Here is a 24,567-nt window from a genome sequence, read left to right on the forward strand (position 1 = left end):
TGGTGTACAGGCAGGTTTTTAGCCACCCATTTATGTGTTTGCAGCCAGGGATAGTGTGTGCACATGGCTGTGTGTCGGATCTTGCACATTCCATGCTGCCCATGCTCCCACAACCCCTATATTCTGTCCTCTTCCATACAATATGCATATATTCTCTGATACTTTCCCTAAGGTTATCACCTCATCACAGCCATGTTTTTGTGTTGTTACAAAATTCATGCAGTGGGACATGGTGGACATGTTACAGTGGTTTGTCCACATGGCCTTGCATATGGCTTATGTGGAGAGTGTTATGTTGTTATTTGTATGCCCATGACATAACATGCATTGGCAGTATGTGTGAGACATAGGCCTTTGGCAGAGCCCTGTAGGCCATTTGGTGGTGTTGCGGGCCAGCTGAGGCAGGCCATTGCATTCTGTCAGTCCTACAGTCCCATACCGCCATACAGTATATTCCCCTGGGGTGACAAGGTAGGTGTGCTAGGTTTTCGTGCCAGTACTTTCTATCAGTATTGATCAGGAGGTGTGAATGCTGGCAAGGTGCTACCTACAGCTAGGGACACACCTGCATGTGACACCTGCACTGCATGCTGCATTCTTTCGCTATTGCGATGTACAGGTGGGGGTCATATTGTAACCATTCCCAACAGCAGGGGTGCGACCAGAGAGGTACCTGTGGGTGGTGTTTGGGTGAGCTGGGTGCATGTGTGCTATGGACACTACTCGCATATGATGAACAGATATGCATGGGGCATTCCAGTTATGCTGGCATGTGCAGGTACATCAGCAGTTTCCCAATACATCAGTCCTATCACCTTTGTGATCTGCAAGTGTTCGGGCAGAGAACACCGGTATTCCCTACTACTGGCCCAGATAATGTGATGCATACCCATATGTACAATTCCAAGGGTGTCTATTTCACAGTTACACATTATATACTGTATGTCTGGGGTACTTTCCCCTGTGTACTGCTTGTATGTCTAGCCCAACAGCCATACCATGTCAATCTTTCAGATGGTGACGCATATTACCACCATACATTTAAAATGGCTTACTGCTTACTGAATGCATTTCCCTATCTTCTGTGCTGAAACTGAGAGCAGCCAAAATATGAGCTGAACATGTAATGATTTAAAAAGAACAGTAGGTGGTGCCATTGTTATTACAATTAAATCTAATTCCTGACCAAAAAACACCATTCTAGTACACATACATTGTTACATAAATTCACTGAGGTTTTTAACATATTTATTTATTTATTTGCATAAATTAAGAAATTATTTATTTAAGCATAGCATGACCAACTATTTTAAAGTTTTTAAATTTTAGAACAAGTTTCAATAGAATCTTATGACACTATCCACCACATACAGATTTTCTCTTCTTAATGAGCCCCACTGTTTTCATTGGTTTAAGCAGAATGCAAATGTTTTTATTGGCTATTTTTCTTTTAACCTTACTATATAATGACTAATTAATTAATATTTAATTGTCTGATGAAGTCTTAATACCAAGTTGACGAAAACGCATTGTCCTGTTTCAAAGCGTTTACCTTGTGGATTATTTGTGGCTTTTACTGGAGATTAATAAAGTGCGGTTTTTGGTGCGCTGTTTCCATCTTCATATTTTTACTGCTAGCATGTGTTATACTGGTGGAAATTGTCCTTGGCAATACAGTTGTGAGGGCTTGGTCTTGTCATCAGCAGTAGTGGGCAATGGCCAGAAGGTCTACATGCGTACATACTGACCACTCTCACATATGAAACACACACCAACCTAGCACACACATACCTGCATGCTGTACAAATACTGCAATCTAACCTGCTACCTTGGCCACCTCTGGGCATCTGTGCTCCACTGGTATTATACCTACACATGCATGTTATTACATTTCTACGTAGGATAGGGGGGCACACATGACTGTTACTACATGTCTACATAGGACATGGGGGGGGTACACCTGACTGTTTCTACATTGCTACATAGGATTGGGGGAGGGCACACCTGACTGTTACTGCATTTCTAAATAGGATTGGAAGTGGGCACACCTGACTATTACTACATGTCTAAGTAGGGTTGGGGGCACACCTGACTGTTGCTACATGTCTACATAGGATTGTGGGGGACCACACCTGATTATTACTACATTTCTACATAGGATTGGGGGAGCACACCTGACTTTTACTACTGTTTACATAGGATATGGGGGGGGGCACACCTGACTGTTTCTACATTGCTGCACAGGATTGGGGGGACACACCTGACTGTTACTACATTGCTACACAGGATTGGGGGGCACACCTGACTGTTACTACATTGCTACACAGGATTGTGGGGCACACCTGACTGTTACTACATGTCTACATAGGATGGGGGGGCACACCTGACTGTTACTACATTTGTACATAGGATTGGGAGGGGCACACCTGACTGTTAATACATGTCTACATAGGCTATAGGGGGACACACCTGGCTATTTCTACATTGCTACACATGATTTGGCGGGGGCACACCTGACACTTGTACACATTTGCAATGACTGTACTGGTATGTCAGGTACTCCATTTCATTCTGTTTTCTAACCTATCATGCTGACTAGAGGTATGTCAATGTACTACAGGTCTTATGTTTGATTGACCTACATATTAGTTTCTGACTTTCTACCCTTCAGAACTAACATCCCAGTGCCTGACCTAACGTAGTCTGTCTCTGTAGGCCTGGGGGGGGGGTTACCCATAGGCATCATTCAGTGGCCTTAGCACAGCCTTTGTTTGTGTTTGTCTACACCTGTCCTGCTGGCTTTGACTGTTGTTGGGTATGTGAACCTCCCTGACTGGCATGTGTGTGTCATCTGGACACACATGTGGTCCAGCACATTTCCTGCAGTGGGTTTTGCCACCATGTGTAGTACTGGCTACTATGGTGACACCCGTATTTATTCATGCTGCCACTTTAGGTGTCTACTATCTGCTGGCATCCCATTCAGCCACCCGATTTAAGGCAGTAACTTGTAGTTTATTGGCCATTTTGGGTCATTTCCTGTCTTTTCCAGCCCCCTGCTATAAAGCACGCTTTAGCGCGGAGTTGCCACAAGAGCACACAAGAGCAGCGGCGGTTAATCAAGGTTAAACTATTCGGGCTACCTAAAGTCCACTCTTCAAATTTTCCCTTAGAACATCTCTTCCTAAGCTGTACTGATAATCTAACTACCCTATCCTATACCTATAAAGTCTTGATCTACTTGATTCATAAGTGACTATTCTCTATCCGGGTAGCCTAGCACTTGCACCCAAAGTACTCTTTACTCTGATATAGCACTTTTTATTATACATAGCACCCTACCAGCCTAATACCCTTTTCGATCATCCACACCCCTTGAACTCTTCTCAAACCCATCTACACAAAGTTCTTAACTTTTCCTTCTAGCATGTCGCGGGGTCAGTTGCTAGTGTCATCTCCTGCTCAGTTGATGAATCTGGGAATATTAAGGCAATGTTACAATTGCCTCATGTACACAGACAACCCTCGCCTTCTCGCACAAAACACAAACACATGCGAGAGATGCAAATATATAGCCAAACTGGAGGCTGAGCTCTCTCATCATAGGACTGGCAAGACCAGACAGGAGGAGAAGGTAACCACACACACCACAAACCCAGTCTCACATAGCACTAGCACAACCTCATATCACACACACAAACACATAAAAACATACTCGGAGGCTCTGACCAAAAATCTACCAAAACAGCAGAGGCCACCAAAGCAGACACCCAAACAACTACCACCACAGACCAAGACACATGCAACACATAGACCACAAAGTCAGTGTGCCAAACAGTCACAGCCCTTAAGGCCAAACACAATGCCAGATACTCTTGTTATAGGTGACTCCATAGTCAGACACACTGACGTCCCACTCACCAGATTGAGCAAGGAGAAGATCACAGTAAGCTGCCTGTCGGGCGCTAGAATCCGCCACATAACACAAGCACTCAGGTCACTCAACAGCAAGTACAAGTATGACTCAGTCATTGTCCATGCTGGTGTGAACGACCTGAGACGCACCTCCCTGGACTACATGAAAAGAGACATAGAGGAGCTCTCTGATTATGTAGCCCAGGCAGGTATGACCCTGACCTTGAGCAGTATCCTACCTTCACCAAGAATGATGCCACAGTACAGAGAAAAGATGATCAGCTTTAATAATTGGCTTAATCACTGGTGTCATTCAAAGGGGATCCAATGTCTGTCTGCCTGGGATGACATGCTGGACAAGCCACGTTGCTTTGCAAGGGCGGCTTGCACTTGTCACCCTGGGCTTCGGATATTGGCAAAGGCTCTTGCCACCCCATAGTGCCTTTTTAGGCCAGGCTCAAATTCTAAACCTACCACCCTAGAACAAAACAAAGGAAAAACTAAGGGTAATACTGCTCAATGCCAGAAGTCTCAACCTCAAGATGCACTTTTCGAAGCCCTTCTCAGTATGGAGAACATCGATGTCTGTGCTGTGACTGAAACCTGGTTCAAGGCTCCTGAGAGCACCCGGCACTATCAGGTTTTACCTCATATCATGCGTTCCGCCACAAAATCCAGACAACACCAAGAAAGGAGGAGGGTGTCCATATTCATCAAAGATACCCTCACCTCCAGGTTGGTGGCAACGCGATGCATCGGAGACCATCCAGGTGCAATTAACCGTGAGGCAAGACTGCTCTACAATTTGTAGCATGTTACAGGCCACCCTCTCAAACTCAGGATCCTCACACAGCATTCCTGAAAACTCTGGCGAGGATAAATGTAACCCCAAACACCATCATACTAGGTGATTTCAACTATCCAAACATAGACTGGGATCACTACTCAAGCCCCAACACTCTAGCCCAAAGGTTCCTAGAGTTCATAAACTCTAATGCCATGGAACAACTAGTCACCATGCCCACAAGAGGTGAAAACATACTGGATCTCATCATCACAAACATGGGGTCACAATGTTCAACACCGGATGTATACCCTTCATTGGTGAGATCAGATCATAAACTAATCTCACTGGAAGTCCACATCCCGCCCCACCCTGATAAAAGACCACAGTGAAGAACTTCTCTAAAGCCGACTTCACACTTCTTAGGACTGGTGTGGTCTCTTTCAAGGCCCCTGAGCCAGTGGAAATCATCACTAAAAACCGCTGAATCACTTACAAATGCCTTCTACCAGCACCTCCAGGACTGCATGGATCAGGCAATCCCAAACAAAACAAAGACTCTTTGTACCAAAGGCAGGCGTCCAGTCTGGTGGACCCCAGCCATAAACAAGCTCTACAACAAAAGGAGAAAGCTACTACAAGATAGAGCAAAATCCTCAAAAGGGAAGACACCCTTGATCATCGTAAGTAAAAAACTAAGATCTCTCATAAAATCCTCCAAAGCAAATTTGAAAGAAAAATTGCCACGGACTCAAAAGGCAACCACAAGGCCTTTTTTAGCTATGTTAGAAACCTGATATGTTCAGAACTGGTTCAAAATGATGTAAAGTTCACTGAACCTACAGACATTGCCAACATACTGGCTGACAGGTTCAGTGCAAATTTCTCCCCCCAAAAGGAGAAATATCTATACCAGAGAATTGTATCCTCCCAAACATCTCAAATGCTCAAGTAAGAACAGCTCTCTCCAAGGCAAAAAACACAGCATCCATGGTACCAGATGGTATCCCCGGTTGTGTGCTCCATGAGCTCATTGAGGAATTAAACCCGCAGTTAGGGCAGCTGTTTAATCTTAGCCTCACCTCAGGATATGTACCCAAGGAATGGCGTACAGCTACTGTGGTCCCATTACACAAAGGCGGTGCCTCCACCGACCCTGGAAACTACCGTCCCATCAGCTTGACAAGCCTGGTCTGCAAAGCTATGGAGAGGATCATTATGGAACTCATAAATAAAGACATAGGGGACCTGCAGACATTGGATCAAACCCAATTTGGCTTTGTCAATACATCTAAATTTCGAGTAATAGACATAGTAAAATCCTTTAAAAAAAGGGGGGATAATATGTTACATTTGGAAAATGTTGAATTACAATGGATTTTGAGACTCAAAGCCCATCTAACACCTGGTCTGAACAGTATGGTCAGCATAAAACCTATTCTGGCTTCACGCTAATAGATCATAGTGACTTAGTCTTCTATTTGATGAATGATTATCCATGACATATTAAATTTATTAAATATGTTAAACATAGACTTTTAGACTTAAGTTGTAATGACATAAGGATAAATCTTCACACACATTATTCATGTATATATATTCTTATGAATTATAAAATTCGATCTATATATACTTATATATTTATATATTTATTAGTCAAAAAATTTTTATACATATATTTTTATTACTAAAATTATATAAAATGAGTTGATTTATTATCAACCGAAGTCATATTTATTATTTATTATTCATAAAATATGTTATATGAATTATGACTTATATTTATATTTATATACAATTTGATATATCTTATATATAATTATTATTATTATTATTAGATTTTAGTCTCATTAGTATTATCTGGTTTTAGCCTTAGTATGAAATGAGTAATATACATCAATTTTATTTATTTATTTAATTATCAATTTATATACACACCCAGTATATTTATTTTTTCTTTTATGTAAAAAAAATCTCTAATTTTCACACTTAAAACTATGCCATCCAATGAGATAGTAAATACCAAGATATATAGAGAATGAAGTGAATATCCTTGCTATTAAGATACTGTACTGTTAAATTAGTTTTTATATTTGAATGAAAAAGTATGAACATTCTATATTATATACTGCACATTGATACAAGTGCTTATATTGGTTTACATTATATCTGTCTACAAATTATATGTAGAATAATACAAACTAAACAGAAATGAATGTTATTTTATTTTAATTTATTTTAAACTAATTGATGTTATTGAGTATTTTATTATTGTTGTCATATACCTTTAAATGGGTTTTGAAGGCATTGCTCTTAAAACTAATTGAAATTTAATTGATTTGAAAGAGCGGGAAATTAACCAATTTGAAAATTTTAATTATGCAATTAAGACCTGTATATAAAAGTGTATGATTTTTATTGTAAATTGTAACCTGAAGAAGCATACTTGGTGTATGCGAAAGCGCTTGTTATTCGTGTAATAAACAGATTCTTCTTTCATCATATCGTGGTGATACTTGGTTGGTGCTGAACTTATCCTCCCAAACATCTCAAATGCTCAAGTAAGAACAGCTCTCTCCAAGGCGAAAAACACAGCATCCATGGTACCAGATGGTGTCCCCGGTTGTGTGCTCCACGAGCTGTTTAATCTTAGCCTCACCTCAGGATACGTACCCAAGGAATGGCGTACGGCTACTGTGGTCCCATTACACAAAGGCTGTGCCTCCACCGACCCTGGAAACTACTGTCCCATCAGCTTGACAAGCCTGGTCTGCAAAGCTATGGAGAGGATCATTATGGAACTCATAAATAAAGACATAGGGGACCTGCAGACATTGGATCAAACCCAATTTGGCTTTGTCAAGGGCAGATCGTGCCTTCTAAACTTGGTTGACTTTTTCGAAACAGTCACCAAGGCCATTGATGAGGGCAAGGCAGTCCACACAGCCTACCTTGACCTGGCAAAGGCCTTCGACATGATACCCCACTCAGGCATCATAGAAAAACTCACCAGTTTAAATGTAAACCCATACGTCACAAGATGGGTTGCAAACTGGCTAAGTGACAGAACCCACAGGGTTAGAGTTGCTGGCGCCATGTCAGATTCAAGCCTGTCTGGCGGTGTCCCACAGGGCTCGGTCCTGGGTCCACTCTTGTTCGGCATCTACTTTTCGGAAGTACAGGCAAGCACAGGAGGATTATGGCTGACAAAGTTTGCAGATGACTGCAAACTGGGCGCCATAGTTGAAAACACATCAGACACAGATATCTTTCAGAAGGGTTTCATAGAAACGGATAACTGGTGCCAAAGCCATGGCCTAAAGTTAAACGCTAAAAAATGCATAGTCATACCCTTTGGGAAAAACAAGGTTACCTCTAGCTACCATATAGGTGGCAATCCACTAAGCACAGAAGAGGTTATCAGGGATCTGGGAACCCAGGTTGATAGCAACCTCTCATTTGACACCCACGTTGCCAAAGTTGTTAGGAAGACCTTCTACATTGCCCACCTGATCATGAAGGTTTTCACATCTAGGTCGAGGGAGGTCATCATTCCCCTGTACTCATCACTCATCAGACCGATGATTGAGTACAACGCCCCATTTGGAATGTATCTGACCCGACACCTACAGCAATTGGAAAGGCCCCAAAAGTTCCTCACCAAATGGATAAAGGGTCTCAAAAATATGTCCTATGCTGCCCGACTGAAGGAGCTCCAGCTCTACTCAGTCGCCACCGCCTGCTCAGAGGTGACCTGTGCCTGACATACAAGGCCATGTCCAACCCGGAATTAATGAACATGCTTCACCTCAAAAAATCTAAATCCATCAGATCCACAAGAGCACGAGACTTAAACCTTGACACGGTCATAAATAGGACGTGCTGGAGGGACAGATTCATCACCCAGAGACTCCCTATGCTGTGGAACAAAATCCCGGTACATGTGAGGCAGAGCACCTTGCTGGCTTTGTTCAAGAGAAATCTTGACCAATGGATGGGAGATCGCAGGTATACCCCAGGGATTACATCAGTGTCACTGCTTGACAGAGGCACAGCAAAATAATGGGCATAATATCCTTCAATAGAAAGGGGTGGCGTAAGCCACAAAAACTCTGGGCTAGGCTTATAAATGCCCTGGGGCGGATAGCCTAGTGTAGGCCTATGAACCTATGATTCCCTTGCATGCTCACATCCATACCATAGATACAGGTAAAAACACATACTACTACATTCGGCAATTGGTAAGTTGAGTGACTTACCTTATGGGTGTGCCAGTATTGAGAGTGGTGCTGAAGGGCTGCCTATGTCAGATGCACGTAGTACACTCCCTACACATGGTTGAGCACAGGTAGTGTCAAGTTTGGTATCCCTTTTACCGTATGTGCGAGTCAGAGAGAGGTGTCATTCCCTGGGTCCCTCCTGTGAGAGTGTCTGTGCTATGCATTGCCTCTTTGCCAAGGCAAGGACATACTGGGCACGCCTCCTTCTGCCTACTGGGGCAGGCTTGGGTTGTTCCACCTGCGAGTCACTCTGTGCCTGTGCAGGCCTTGGCAATGGCGGGGGGGCTGTGTGGCCCTGCCCCGTGCTATTCCTGCTGCAGCTCTTTCCACAGAATCATATTGTGTAGCATGGCACATATGATGACAATTTCAGTACTTGTAGCTGGTGAGTACTGCAAGGATCCACTGGATGTGTCAAGGCACCAGAATTGTGACTTGAGCATCCCAAACACATGCTCTATTATAATTCTGGTCTGTGCATGTGCCTCATTATGGAGTTCTTGTTCATGTGTATGTGCATTTCTGATGGGTGTCATCAGCCACGGCTCCAGTGCGTACCCAGCATCCCCCACTAGGTGATAGTAAGGGATGTTCCCATTGGCAGATCTGTGGTACAGCTGCTTCAGATACCAGATGTGGGAATCATGATAGCTTCCAGGGCAGCCAGCACACACATTCATTATTATGCCCTGGGGATCGCACATGACCTGGCAGTTGATGGAGGAGAAGCCCTTGCGGTTGATGTAGACCCTACCCCGCTCACCGGGTAGTGCTTTGATGCATATGTGTGTGCAGTCTATAGCACCCACTACCTCAAGGTATTCTGCTATTTGGTGGAACAGATGCGTATTCCTGGCCAACGCCTCACGGGTGTTGGGGAACTATACGTACCCACCAGCATGTGCTGACATGGCATCCAGCAACTGGTGGAGTACCCTGGATGCTGATGCCTGTGAGATCCCCATGATATCCCCAGATGGCCTTTGAAAGGTACCTGTAGCTAGTATTCTTAGGCCTACACATACTTTGGTATCCACTGGGATGGGTTCCCCTCTGTTAGTTCTGTGTGTGTGAGGCGTGGCCAGCACAGCTCAACAATTTTCTGTACGTGGTCACTGTCCACCCTATAGTGCTCCACTATCTCCAGCTCATGTAGCCCCTGGTGGGTTACCCTGGGTCTGTACACTCTTCTCCGTCTCCTCACTGTGGGTTGGTTGACAGCATTCACATCCTTACCACCCTCAGCCTCTTCCACATGTTGTTGTATGATAGCTATTGCAGCCCCTATCATTTTGTTGTTTTTTTTTTTTTGTTAAAAGTTCCCCCCTTGTATACACCGGCGGTGGAGATTGTATGTGGGAAAAACCAGAGGGACAGGAGTTTGCATAGTTTATAGTAGTGTTCTCAGCTGGGCTGGTCTGCTGCCTGTGTAATTCGCTGATTCTGATACATTTCACCTGCCAGCTATGCTAGTTCTCTCCTACATTACCTTCCTACTGCTGTTTTCCCTTCCCATTGCCTTCCTGTTTAAGCCTGGGGGCGCACTGTGCAAACACCGTGCTCAAATGTGCACAGAGCTGCTATTTCTTGGTTTACTTTTTTTTCCCTTTAAAACCCGGTGCGTGGCGTGCGCACCCGCTTAGACAATATAAAGAGTGCTAGGCAGCCTCAGACATACCCTCTTGCTTAGCTCTGCTAAGCTAAGGGCAAACCTGAGCCACAGGGCCCCAATCCACTTACAGCCTGACACACACCCCTATCTATGATGTCAGCTAACTCCTAGGCTTGCACCAAGCTATTCCTGCTATTACACTGTTGGGTGCTGACTAGCATGCAGGAAAAATCTGGGATTCAGTATCGGATTGCCTGCTGATGCATAGTTACAGGTCCCACACTGAGCCTCCCCCCTTGGCAACCACTGTTCACTGGCCATATTGTCTTCTGCCTGCCATTGAGTATAATGGCAAAATAGTGATTTTGGTTAGAATGCTTATTTTAGTTTTTTTTTTTTCTTATTTTTCACCTGATCCCGTTTGCGTGCCGCTGCCCTACGCTTAAACAGCTGAGATCGGCTAAAAAAATAAATAAATAAAAGGTGGTTTTGCAACTGTTTTCCATGCCAATGGCCTTATATTTGGCCATTGGCATGCTTTCTACATAATATCCACCCTTTATTTGGAGCTGTCATGGCTCCGTTTTGTAATTTGCAGAAATGTACTCCGTTACTGGCGGAGTACATTTCTGCAGATTACACTAGTCCTACACGGCCGGCTTCCAACTTCCTGGATCGCAAATTCACCTCATTTGCATGGATTTCTCCTGTAAATAGGGTAATTTGCATACAGGGGCTGAGTCCGTGCAGGAATGCTCGTGCACATCCCTACAGCTTATTCCTGGATCGCACAGCAGACATATTGCCTGCTGGAGCTCCTGCACTAGTCCTGCTCACCATGCAGGGCTTGCTGAATCCAGGGGAATATCTTATAAATAAAGTAGAACAAATGCAAGTATCAGTCAGGCAGACTGTTCCAAAATTTAGTGAATATTTTATTATAATCCCAAATCAACCTTATCAAGGTGGTGGTTACCTGTCTAATATTTACAAAATTTAAAAAAAAAAAAAACAATTTACCATGTAATGTTATACTGGGTTTATTTCACATCAATAAATAACCATTCACCAACTGAAGAGGAAAAAAAGATTATTTTAAAATCCTCAAAACCGTCAATATTGTCAATTTACTGGTGATTATTCACCTGGAGATATTTGCCTAGACATTTTTATACGCCACATAAACTAGCCATAATATTTGCTAGTGAAGATCAATGTTGGGGATGTCAGACTAAAACAAGAGCTGACTGGCAGCTTGTTTGTTAAGAATGCAAGTGTCTCAATTTGTAAGGGAATAATGTTTATTTTTTCCAGATTGTCTTTAATGATCAATTTCACTTAACAAAATCTATAATTTTATTTAATTCTTCCATTCCTAACTGTGTTCCAGAAAAAATATTTTAAAATCTTATGGTCATTACTGTCAGTGTCACACAAAATCATAATCATTCACTGGAAAAATGTGGCTTCTCCTACGTTCAAGGAATTTAAAAACTTAACCTTAACAGTCTGATACATGGAAATATCAACAGTGTAGAACAGAACTAGCACATCTACATCATATTACAACTCTTGTATGAAAATACTGGTCTTCTTCTTCTTCTTTCAGCTTTTCCCAGTTAGGAGTCGCCACAGCAGATCACCTGTCTTCTCATGATTGGCAGTGGAGTTTTATGGTGTTGAGTTGCCAGCCCAGTGCCCAAGCTTCCACGGAAGGCACACACATGCACCCAATCCACATACAGTATGTCTTTGGGATGTGGGAGGAAACTGGAGCACCCGGAGGAAACCCATGCGACCACAGGGAGGGCATGAGGACTCCACACAGAAGGCACCCCAGCCGAGGATTGAACCAGAGAACCTCTTGCTGTGAGGCAGCAATGCTAACTGCTGCACCACTGTGGCTGCCCTTGGATGAAAATACTGGTAATACTTGAAAAATGGATAAAGACATATGATCATATGTTTCATACTTCATACAATGTTCAAATTGATTATTATCTGTATAGACATCAATGTATATAGTTTTATAATGTTTTGAAGTTGACAAGTTTTAAGAATGTATATATGTTATCTATTCTTACTTTCATGTAATGTTTGTCAAAACATGATATATTAAAATAAAAAAAAAATTCTAAAGGAAAAAAAAAAATAGAGAACTTCTAGACAAATAAGGAAAAAAAAAACAAGCTGGATAGAGGCATTTATGATGGATGGCAGAGTCCAAGAGGTGGAAGACAGAACTACAAAAGGACTGAAAGTGACCACCAGAGAAAAACAGAACCAGTAAATAAGTGGAAGGAATGGACACTGAATGGTAGATGACTGTGGTCAGTGCAGGAAGGATGTATTAAGTGAAAAAGAGCCTTACCATGTGAAACATGCCCTAGAGAACCCAACATCAAAATCTGACAAACAATAGGATGAATGGAATCAGCTCCCATGGCAGCAGTTGAGAGTGGCATAGGTGCAAGCCTCCAGGGTAAGGTATATATCTATCTATTTATATCTGTCTCTGTATATATATCTATCTATCTATATATATATATATATATATATATATATGTGTGTGTGTATAGATATATAGTTTTATATATATATATATATGGGTCTACTTCATTTCACTGAATCCCATTTCACTGAACTTTCACTTCACTGAAAGTTCATTACATCGACAAGCATTTGCCCCCTTCCCTTTTTTCCTGTAAATTATTATGTTTACTGCAGTTTATTGTACATCAATAAAGTTAATGTCTCTGTTTCAGATAAAAATAATCATAATTGTTGCTGTATCAGCTGGGGGGTCATAAAAATGAAATGTATGAGGGGAAACAAGGGAAAATGTAAGGTTTAAAAAAAAAAAACCCACATACAAATGTGAAATAAAGGAACAGTGCTGTATAAGTAGCCTAGTAAAAAAAAAAAAAAAAAAAAGTTGGGACTGTCACTCAAAAGAAGGTGGCTCATCAGACTGATGAGCAACAGTGGGGAGTGGAAACCACTGACTGAAAATGTTGTGATATAATTTGACATTGGTACTGGGTTGGCATTCAGTGTAACTGTGTGACAGACACTGGAAGAGAACTAAGGAAAGTCTTAAAATGCCCTATCCAGACCATACCCATGCATGTGCAAGAAACAAAAGCAAGAATCCGGATACTACAGATGAAGAGGAGGGATCCAAGGCCAGGCAACTGCCAATGGGCACAGCTTTTAGGAAGGGTTATTCTGGATGGCTGCAATTGGAAAAGCAGGGATGGTGGGTGAAAACAACAAGGAAAATACACTTAACTATATGGAATATAGGCGTTTCATCAAATCTTATTAGAATAAGGCAAATGCAGAAAACATTAGAGGATTGTGGGAGACATTTTTATGTAACAAGAAACAAAACTGAAAATCCGATATGGAGAGAAGATACTGTGTTATGACTACCCAAAGGGAGAAGTAGACAGCAAAACAGAGGGTGAAACAATATTATATTTCTTAGAGGGCTTCAGACCATCACAGTGAAAGTAATAAAAAGTGGGATAGGTGGATGGATCATTTGTTGGGGAGGGGTAGAAGGTTAATGTCGGACAGTTGGAAGCATATCTGCACCAAACTGGGATGAGGAAAGATTCTACAAGGTCTTTTTTTCTAACTGTGCATAGACAAAAAGAGATGGAATCACGATAATGCTGGAGAACTACCATAGAACCTAAAAAAGACAGGGTGTGTGGAAGGATGGAATATAACAAAAAGGTGAGACAAGAACTAGCCCAAGGAATAAAAGAGGGAGGGTGGCTGAACATTTGGAGGGAAGTTTATCCAAGTAGGAGGGAATACAACTTCACAAGGAAACATTTTAGTACAGGCAAATAGGTTGGACAGGCTCTTATGAGAGGAAAATCTAATGGAAATAATAGAAGTACAAATACAGGAGAGATAAATATCCCATCATGCTGCACTGGACTTAAGTATACAGGAACAGAAAACAACGAGAAGGGAGTGGAGATTGGGTGGCTATAAATGGAAGGAGACCGAGGACAAACACTGCAAGAACTAATAAAGGAGTCTATAGGGACAATATGAAAAACAAGAATAAACTGGAAAAACACTGGTGAGATGAGATCAAGGTCACCATCTTGGGAAAGCTGAGTACAAAAGGACAGAAGGAAGGGTCATTCAGGAGCTAGAGCTGGTACATAAGGAAACCAGAAGAAATGAAAGTAGAAGTGAAGCACTACAGGTCAGAGGAAAAAGTAATAAGAATGAAATCATAGAGTAGAATTCTTATGGAGAAAGAAATCCAGCAGTGATACAGGAAGGACTACAGGTGCATAGGCATTAGGTGGAATTCTTGCACCTCTGCAGATAGATATGTTTGAGACATAAAGAATATCCCTGGCTGTGTTCTATCTGCATGAACTACAGAGTGAACCTCTGGCTTTGTCCCTGCTGGGTGGCACGCTGCTGCAGTCATCCCTCTCCACGGTGGAGGGGGGATTGCAGACCCTGGGAACTATCGCCCCATTGACCTGGTGAGTCTGGTGCGCAGGGCTATGGGGCACGTCATCATGGACCTGGTGGACAGGGATACGGGGAGTCTCTGGGCTCTGGATCCCACGTGGTTTGGTTTTGTGAGGGGTGGATCGTGCCTGCTCAACTTGGTCGACTTCTTTGGGTCGGCCGCCAGAGCTGTGGATGGGGGTGGGGTGGTTTGTGCAGCCTACCTTGATCTTGCCGGGGCCTTTGGTACCATTCCCCATTCAGGAGTCATAGGGGGACTCACTAGGCTGGGCATCAACCCTGTATATCACTAGGTGGTTGCAAACTGGCTCACAAATAGAACCCACAGTGTGAAATTTGCTGACTCCAAGTCAGATTGCGACCAGTCAAGCATGGAGTCCCACAGGGTTCAGTCCTGGGTCCTCTCCTGTTTGATATCTACTTCTCTGAAGTCCAGGCCAACACAAAAGGACTCTGGCTGACAAAGTTTGCAGACAATTGCAAGTTGGGAGCTATTATTAACTCCCCAAGTGATGTTGACATCTTACAGAAAGGCCTCACTGAGATCAATGATGGGTGTCAGAACTATGGCCTTAAGCTCAATGCCAAAAAATGTGTCGTCATCCCCTTTGGGAAAAACCCAGTTCCCATGACTTGCCACATTAATGGTAGTCCACTGAACACAGAAGGCATTATAAGCGATCTGGGAACACAGGTTGATGGCAACCTCTCTTTTGACCACCACATTACCACTGTGGTCAGAAAGTTCTTCTATGTGGCACATCTCATTACTAAGGGTTTTGCATCCAGGAAGAAAGAGGTCATTGTCTCCCTCTGCCCTTCTGTCACTAAGCCAGTCATCGAATACAATGCCCCTTTTGGCATGTAACCTCACTTGACAACTGCAACAACTGGAGAGGCTGCAGAAGTACCTCACAAAGACGATCCTAGGCCTTAAACACTTGTCCTATATGGACAGACTAAAAAAAAACTCCAACTATTCTCTGTCTCCTATCGCATACGTAGAGGCGATTTCTGCTTGACTTACAAAGCCATGTCTGACCCAGCCCTGTTAGAAATCCTACATCTAAAGAAATCCCAATCCCTCCGCACCACATGCTCTAGAGACCTCTACCTCATTACCACAATCAACAGAACATGCTGGAGGGACAGGTACATAACCCAGAGACTGCCCATACTATGGAATAGACTTCCCATACATGTCAAACAGAGCACCTCACTGGCCCTCTTCAAGAGAAATCTTGATGAGTGGATGGGAAATAGAAAATTCACCCTGGGGATCACTCCAGTGGCTCTACTCGACAGAGGCACTGGGAACTATGGTCGGGTGGCGCAATGCTAGGGTAATCCTATGGGCTAGGCCTGTAAAGGCTCCATGGCCATTGGCCTAGTGCATACCTTTAAGCCTATAAACCATAGTGTGGGAGGCACAAAGGAAACAGCTAGTCCAAAAATAAAAGAAGCAGCTTGGGGGGGTAGAGGCACACAAGATGAGGGAGGAAAGGGATAATATATAGAAGAGATTAGGCTAATCAGGGAAGGATTCAAGGAAAACTACAGATTTACAAGATGGAGACAAAAGTTGAAGGGCCAGATGGATTTACTCTAGAGATCTACAGAGGTGAGGGGAGGAAATATGGAAGGTCCTAGAGGAGGAATACAAGAGAATGTAAGACTCCGGCAAAATATTTAATTGTATTACAATGGCCAGGATAGCCATGGTACCTAAAAGGATAGGAGAAAGGGAGGAATTGGGAAATGTTCTGCCTATCTCTTTGACTAATGTAAATATCAAGAGTTTGGCAAAGGTACTGGTACAAAGACTGGATGAAATACTTCCAAAATAATGTTAACGGAGCAAAATGGCTTTGTGAAGGGAAGGAATGTAGAAAAAATGGTAGGACCTACTGGAATTTATGCACATAGAGGAACAGAAGCAGGAAGGGAAGAATGAAATGTGCTCTTTGACATACAGAAGGCCTTTGATATGACAAAATGGGAATTCCTATGGAAAACATTGCAGCAAAGGCAGGTAGGGGAAAGTTCATACACTGGATACCAGCCCATATAACGAGTACCAGAAACTGAACATAAATGGAGGAGTATCTGAAGAGACGAGGATAGAGAGGGAGGCCAGACAAGGGTACACTTTATCCCAAGACCTATTCACTCTTGTGATCGAGTAGCTGGCAAAGGAAATTTAGATATATTTTAGCAATGCTATATGAAAAGGAGGGGATACAATCTCTGTGTTATTATATGCAGCGGTGGTACGGCGGTAGCGTTGTTACCTCACAGCAAGAAGTTCTCCCGTTCGATTCTCGGCTTGGCTTGGGAGTGTCTTCTGTGTGGAGTCTGCATGTCCTTCCCGCAGTTGGGTAGCGTTCGAAAGACATGTGTGCGTAAATGGGCATGCCTTCATTGAAGGTTGGGCATCGAGCTGGCACCTCGGTGTTTCGTAAAAAAATCTACTGCCAATCATTAGCAGACCGGAGTTCTGCTGTGGCGACCCCTTACCAGGAAAAAGCTGAAAGACAAACAACAACAACAATCTCTGTGTTATATGCAGATGGCTGCATGTTAATGACAGAGGATATGGCTGCAGCAGTGGGAACTATGAGAAACATTCAGGAAGTTTAAGGAAGTCTTTGTACAACAAACCAGCAGTTGTAGTAAGATTAGGGAAAAGGGGGATAGGTAAGATAAAAAGGCAAGGTTCCCCCAAGTACCTATGGCTGTAAATTGGAAATTTGGCAAGAGATGGAGAAAGTTGGAGAAGAGGTAAGGGGGGGGGGGGTACTGTGTGTGTGTGTGTGTGTGTGTGTTGGGGAGACTTATACATTGATTGTGAAAATTAATGCAGCAAGGATGATGATATTACCAATAATCCTCCTCTGACTCCAAAGTTTACAAATAGATTGAGGGAAAAAAGGCTAACATAAATGCAAAAAAAAAAAAACAGCGAGGGCTGGCTCAGGAAAAGTAAGGGAAAAAGAGTGAGCAAGGCAAAAATGAGATTGAATAGAAACTGGGTGCTGGGGGCTCCCACATATCCCAACATATATGGACTGACATGTAACATCATTCACTGGATAGAAACTGATATGACTGAGGTTAAGAAAAGAATATGAGCAACGATACAGAAGAAAAATGAAGAAATGTTGAGTAGAAGTGGAATAGTTCAAGGGGTAGATCTGGTATGTAAGAAAAGGATGGTAGGGAAAGATTTCAAATTTAATACAGAATACATTAGGTCCAATGGTGGAACTGCTGGGTACTCAGGAAGACTTGGGAAACAAATACAGAGGCAAAAACAGCAGGCAGGATAGAAGGGCAAAAGGAGAGATGATAGTATCCCGGAGGAAATGGAAAAGTTTAGGGAGGCACAAGGTCAAACGTATCTATAAGGCATTAGAGAAAAAAGGTGCATTGTTGAAGAGAAAATGAGAAAGAATAGGGGAACTGAATAAAGGATGGAAAGGAGTTGCAGGGTACTGGCAGAAGACAATTCAGTTAATGAGGATCATGCGGGGAGAGTACATAGCACAGAAGATGAAAGCCTCTGCACACTGCATAGATGGTATCTAACCTCAAAGCGATCAGTAAAGGAAGGCAGAAAGGATCGTAGCTGGAATAATGCACATGTTCTGGGACTTGGAGTGGGCCCAGGAAGTCTGAAAGCATGAGTGGAAAATTTGAAGAGACATATTTTAAAAGGAAGCAGGGCATAAAGAAAGAGGGCAACATCTGGAAAGAAAGAGAAATCATCATCTAACTGCTGAGTACTGAAGTTAAAACCATCATCACTCCAAATTGGAAATGGCTACAGCAATGTGGAAGCATGCATTCACAAGAGGTGCCTGGACATGGGAGTAAATTGGCAGAAACTGACTAGAATGAGGAAAGTAGGTGAAGGGAAAGTGAAAAAGCAATGGTAAGAATTGTTAGAATACTACAAGAGTCAAAATCATATCAGGAGGAGAGTTAAAATTATACCAGGATGAAGGGAATGATGAAACCAAAGGGGATTGGATAGGATAGGGCTGGAAATGAAGTAACCAATCACTGATGAGATATGGTACACCATGCATGAGGTCTGCACGTGAATGTAATACATTGTATGGAAGCAATAACGTAAAAAAAAAATAAACAAACATTCTTAATTCTATACATAAAGAGCAACACTCATCTTAATGCAAGAAATTTGTAGGGTAGGTTGTATATTGAAAGTTAAGGCACTTTATGTCTGCATCTGTACAATACATGGTTAAATTCATCTACTCAGTGAGGAGCACCTCGCAACTGTGGGTAATTTATAAATTACAGAAAATCTAAATATATTTAAATGAACCCTGTGGTCAATAGCAGACTAGCACATTTTAGGTTCCTACAACAATCAAGAGGCATAGAAATAGCTCATTTATTTTCTTAACTCTTACTAAACTGCAAACAAGTCAAATCTTAATTAGATTGCTGTAAGTACCAAAATAAGTGCACATTTATTACATGAATACAAAATGTTCTTATTCCAGGTGTTTCTATGTTGTTATTTTTGAAAATCCAGTAGATTAAATTAAGTAAATTGTCACAAGCAGTAGCATTATTGCCAAGCATGTAACAGCTCTGAGTGAATCAGCACAAGTCTGCAAATGCAGACAGTTTATATACCATACAGAAAAGATAAAAATGTTGAAACAAGCCCACTGGCCAACAGCAAACAGCAAGCTTCAAGACTACAACAATCAAAGGCTTGTTTCATCCCCACATCCCACAACACCTAACAATATCAGTAGCCCCAGCTGTGCCACATTTAACTTTCTCCATGCTGTGATGAGAACCTTTTCCACACATGCTTCGTTATCAGCACCATTTTGGAATGAATGAAAAAGTGAAATAAATAACTTTGCAGTCATAGTTAAACATTTGAATTTTGTTTATTTTTGGACATCAGCCAAGTATATAATTAGTACTGTTTATATGTTTTCCTGGGCAGTGTTTAGTTGTAAATTCCATAACCATTTTCAGTGTGTGTGTGTGTGTGTGTGTGTGTGTGTGGGGGGGGGTTATGTACTTGTCTTGTACCTTACACTTTCATCTAGCAGTAGCTGCACCATTGTCTGTTCTGATTTTTTTTTATTGTTTTTGTGTTTTATTTTCTATATAACCCAATTTAGACGAGAGTTCTGAATAATCTCTTATACTGGATTGCTGTAGCAGAAGTGAATATGTATTGGGTTGTGTAAAAGTGTGGCTGTCTAATGGCAGTATGTTGACAAGTATGTACCTTTGTGTATTTTTTTTTAACTGTTGAGCCTTTTTTGACCAGACATCATGCGAGTGGCTAAAGCAAGTATCCAGGTGCACAGAAGACTCTTATGAAAAGAGCAGACTGCTTTGTATACTGTAAGGCATGATGTGTCAGTGCCACGTAACTTCTATGGCTGTTCTTTTCTGCAGCACTGCCAAGCTGTATCCCATGTCAGAGTTTCACACCTACCTGAAATGTGAGGATATGGCTATCCATTATTTGTACTTGAAAAGTGGTGTCATGGGCATTGCACTTTCATATGTGGTAGGTGAAGTACTCTGCATTCCAGGCCAGTTCTGGAATTTACAAATGTAGTTTTAACCCTTCTGGAGCTGAGTGAGCACTTACTGAGCAACATTCTCTCAGTACCAGTTTGAAGAATTTGTCATCTCCTTGTCTCCTAAGTATGTGAAGTACAATTTCAGGCCCACAAGGAACTGCCTATTGGCTAGACCTTAGACATACTTCTGTGCCCAAGCTGTCTGGCAGCAAAGCTGCACTACTTCAGTGCCATTTGTATATATTAGTGGAACTTTTTGCCTAGTTATGCTAATACTGTGTGAAATTTTTATGGAGTCATTGCTTTAGTACCGTTATCATGTAATGAAATGTAACACTTTACTTCATTTCTTTCAGGAAGTGCATGCAGGGAACTGGTTTAATCTGAATGCTCAGGAAATGCAGCCTCTGTTTGTGGATCAGAAATTGGCAGGAGCAGGAGGCAGCTGGGTGAGAACTCGTGGCTGCTCAGAAGATGCCTGGAATGGTGGCTGCTGTTTACTCATTGAGGGTGCCCTTGTTTCAGAAAAGCCAAATGTCTCTGTAAGGTATGTGATCTAATTCTGCATTAGTTGTAATGGTGTATGTCCTTCCATGTCACTGTTGGAGTATTCTTCACTAAAGGGATCCCCTGCCAAGGGTAGCCCGACTTATGGGTAGTATACCAAAGCCTTAGGTTGTTATAGGTATGTCATACATCACATGTATGCTCCCTGCTCATGGTGTAGGGCATAAAGGTGACATACGTACCTCAGAACTTCTTTTCCACCAGGCCAAACACCATCTTCATCTGCTGGGTTACCAAGCCGTTTTCAGATAAGTGCCCCCATTGGGGGTTTTCTTCCTTTCTTGCCCTTTTTTATTTGCAAGTTTACATGTCATTCTGAAACAGGAAATGCCAGTGTGGAGACGGATTCCCCATTAGGACTGTCACGAGCAGTGTTTGTTTTGCTTAGGTGCTTATCACGATCATACGTCATGCCCTATTTGTCAGGTGTTTGTCCCTAAAACTCATCATAATCATCTCTCCTACTTATCCATCTATCTAGAGAACCAACGTCTTAAGTTATTGGTGCAGGGTACAAAGGTGGAATCATCTCAACCTAAGGGTTAGAGTCTGTTAAGAAGAAGAACAAAAAAGTTCAGTCAGATTCAACTGTGTACTGCCTCCCCTGGACGTCTTTCTTGAGTCTGGTGAAAGCCATGATGATTGCCCAGTTATTCCATCAGATTCCTCTGCCATGACCTCTACAGAGGCCGGCATGGATCCGGCTTATTGCACGTCCTTAGAGGCTCTGCAGATGTCTGTTTTGGATGTTCTGGGGAACTGTGGCCTGATAATATCCAAGGTACTGAGGGATGTTCTACATCTCTCACCCCCTAAAGGGCCCATCCCTGTACCGGAAGAATGCAGAGTTCCTGTAATCACAGCTGCACAGGTAAAAAACACACTCTCCAAAGCCAAGAACACAGCATCCATGGGACCTGACAACATCCTAGGCTGCGATCTACATGAACTACAGAATGAACTGGCATCCCACCTAAGTACCATGTTCAATCATAGTCTCACCTCAGGCTTTGTGCCCACTGAATGCCGAACAGTGACAGTTATCCCACTCCACAAAGGGAGAGTCACCACAGACCCCGGGAACTACTTCCCCATTAGCCTGATGAGCCTGGTCTGCAAGGCCATGGAACGTATCATCATGGAACTTATAAACTAAGACATTGGTAATCTCCAAACTCTGACTCCACCCAGTTCAGGGTTTGTAAAAGGCAGATCATGTCTATTAAACCTGATAGACTTCTCTGAAGCAGTTACCAAAGCCGTAGATGAGGGTAAGGTGGTTCACACAGCCTCTCTAGATCTCGCCAAGGCTTTCGACACCATCCCCCACTCTGGAATTATAGATAAACTCACTAAACTAGGTATAAATCCCTATGTCACAAGATGGATTGCCAACTGGCTCACCCACACTGTGAAAGTAGCAGACTCCAAATCCGACTTCAGACCAGTGACAAGTGGAGTACCACAGGGTTCAATCCTGGGTCCTCTCCTGTTTGGTATCTACTTCTCTGAAGTACAGGCTAACACAGAAAGTCTTTGGCTAATGAAGTTCGCAGATGACTGCAAACTAGGAGCCATAATCGAAACTCCTAATGATGTGGACATCCTACAAAAGGACCTCACTGAGACAGATGCCTGGTGTCAAAAGCCGTGGCCTCAAGCTCAATTACAAAAAGTGCATTGTCTTCCCCTTTGGTAAAAACTCTGTACCCATGAATTACCACAGACGGTAGTCTACTTAACACTGAAAGTGTGATAATAGACCTTGGGACACAGATGGACAGCAGTCTCTCCTTTGATAATCATATCGCCACATTAGTCAGGAAATCCTTCTACGTGGCACACCTCATCACAAAAGGTTTCTTATCCAGGAAAAAAGAGGTCATTGTTCCCCTCTGCTCGGCACTCATTAGACCCATTATTAAATACAATGCCCCTTTTGGTATGTACCTCACAAGACATCTACAACAAATGGAAAGGCCACAGAAATACCTCACAAAGAGGAATACAGGCCTCAAAAAGATGCCCTACACAGACCATGTCATAAAACTCCAGCTTTACTCTGTCGCATATTGCCTACTCAGAGGTGATCTTTGCTTAACATACAAAGCTATGTCAAACCCAGAGCTGTTGGACATGCTCCACTTAAAGATATCCCAATCCCACCGAGCTACACGCTCTAGGGAATTAGGCCTTGTCACCACAATTAACAGAACATGCTGGTGGGATAGATTCCTATCCCAGAGACTTCCTATACTTTGGAACAAACTACCTGTCTATATCAAACAAAGCTCTTCATTAGCACTCTTCAAGAAAAATCTCAATGATTGGATGGGAAAAAGGAAATTCACCCCAGGGATCACTTCTGTGGCTCTGCTCGATAGGGGCACAGGAAAGTAATTTTCTTGGGTGGCGAAAGCCAGGATACCTTTTTGGCTAGGCGTATATAGGCCCTAGGGTCAATAGCCTAGTACCTACCTATGAACCTATGATTCTTGTTAAGGAGGAGATTCAAACTGTGTTGATAGAGTGTCAACAGGTGTCAGAACCTTGAAAGATGTTTAGGGCTGACACCCCTTTAAAGAAGAAACAGAAGACAAAGCATATTTCCCCTGCTCCAAAGGATCCTCAGTGTAAGTAGCAAAGTTTTACATGGGTTTTTTAATGCTCTCATGGCTTTGAAGCTCCCTCAAGGAGTCTCTGTTCCTGCCTCCCCTTGGTCGTCTACTCCTCTTAAGAGGCCTAGGGAACAGGACTCTTCTGATGAGGACTTAGACTCTGACAGAGTCTCTGGTCTATTCTTCCCAGATTCCCTCTTCATTGGATTATGGTTCTGAGAAAGAAGACCCTATTAGTCCAGATTCTGCCTTTGAGGAGATTTCCTTTGGGGATATTATCTTTTGTATGATGGATTTTTTTAAATGGAGCTGCACCCAGATTTCTGATGTTCAGAAGATGTATTATGAACTCCTCCAAATGGAGTCTCCTAAGCCCTCTGCTTTTGCTGCTATTCTCGCTGCTTTGTTGGACAAATTTTCAGCAGTTTCTCAGGATCCTGATTCTCAGCCCCCTGCTCCTAAAAAAAAACTAATAGGTTTTATAAGGTACCTGATGATTGTAAATTTCTTTATAAGTGTTTCTTTGCTGTCCCCTCTGTTATTTCTGTGTCTTCTGATAAACCTTCCAAGCTTTTGACTTTGACTAAATTGCTTCCCTCTGACAAGGACAATAAGACCATGGAAATATTGGGCAAAAAGGTGTACACTGCTGCTACCCTGGCCTTTCAGGCTGTGAATTACCAAAACCGTA

At 42.6% G+C, this 24,567-nt stretch overlaps 1 protein-coding gene across 1 annotated transcript in view; it reads left to right on the plus strand.

Annotated features, from left to right (window-relative positions):
- Nucleotides 1–24,567, plus strand: part of ENGASE (endo-beta-N-acetylglucosaminidase) — a gene marked incomplete in the record, with an annotated part of 426,929 nt that overhangs the window by 277,486 nt on the left and 124,876 nt on the right. The window contains 1 exon segment of the mRNA XM_044068061.1: nucleotides 21,048–21,238. Coding sequence (XP_043923996.1) covers nucleotides 21,048–21,238 — 191 coding nt within the window.

Source organism: Protopterus annectens, chromosome 4.part0, assembly GCF_019279795.1.
Source record: "Protopterus annectens isolate FY-2018-M chromosome 4.part0, PAN1.0, whole genome shotgun sequence".
NCBI classification, from domain to species: domain Eukaryota; kingdom Metazoa; phylum Chordata; order Ceratodontiformes; family Protopteridae; genus Protopterus; species Protopterus annectens.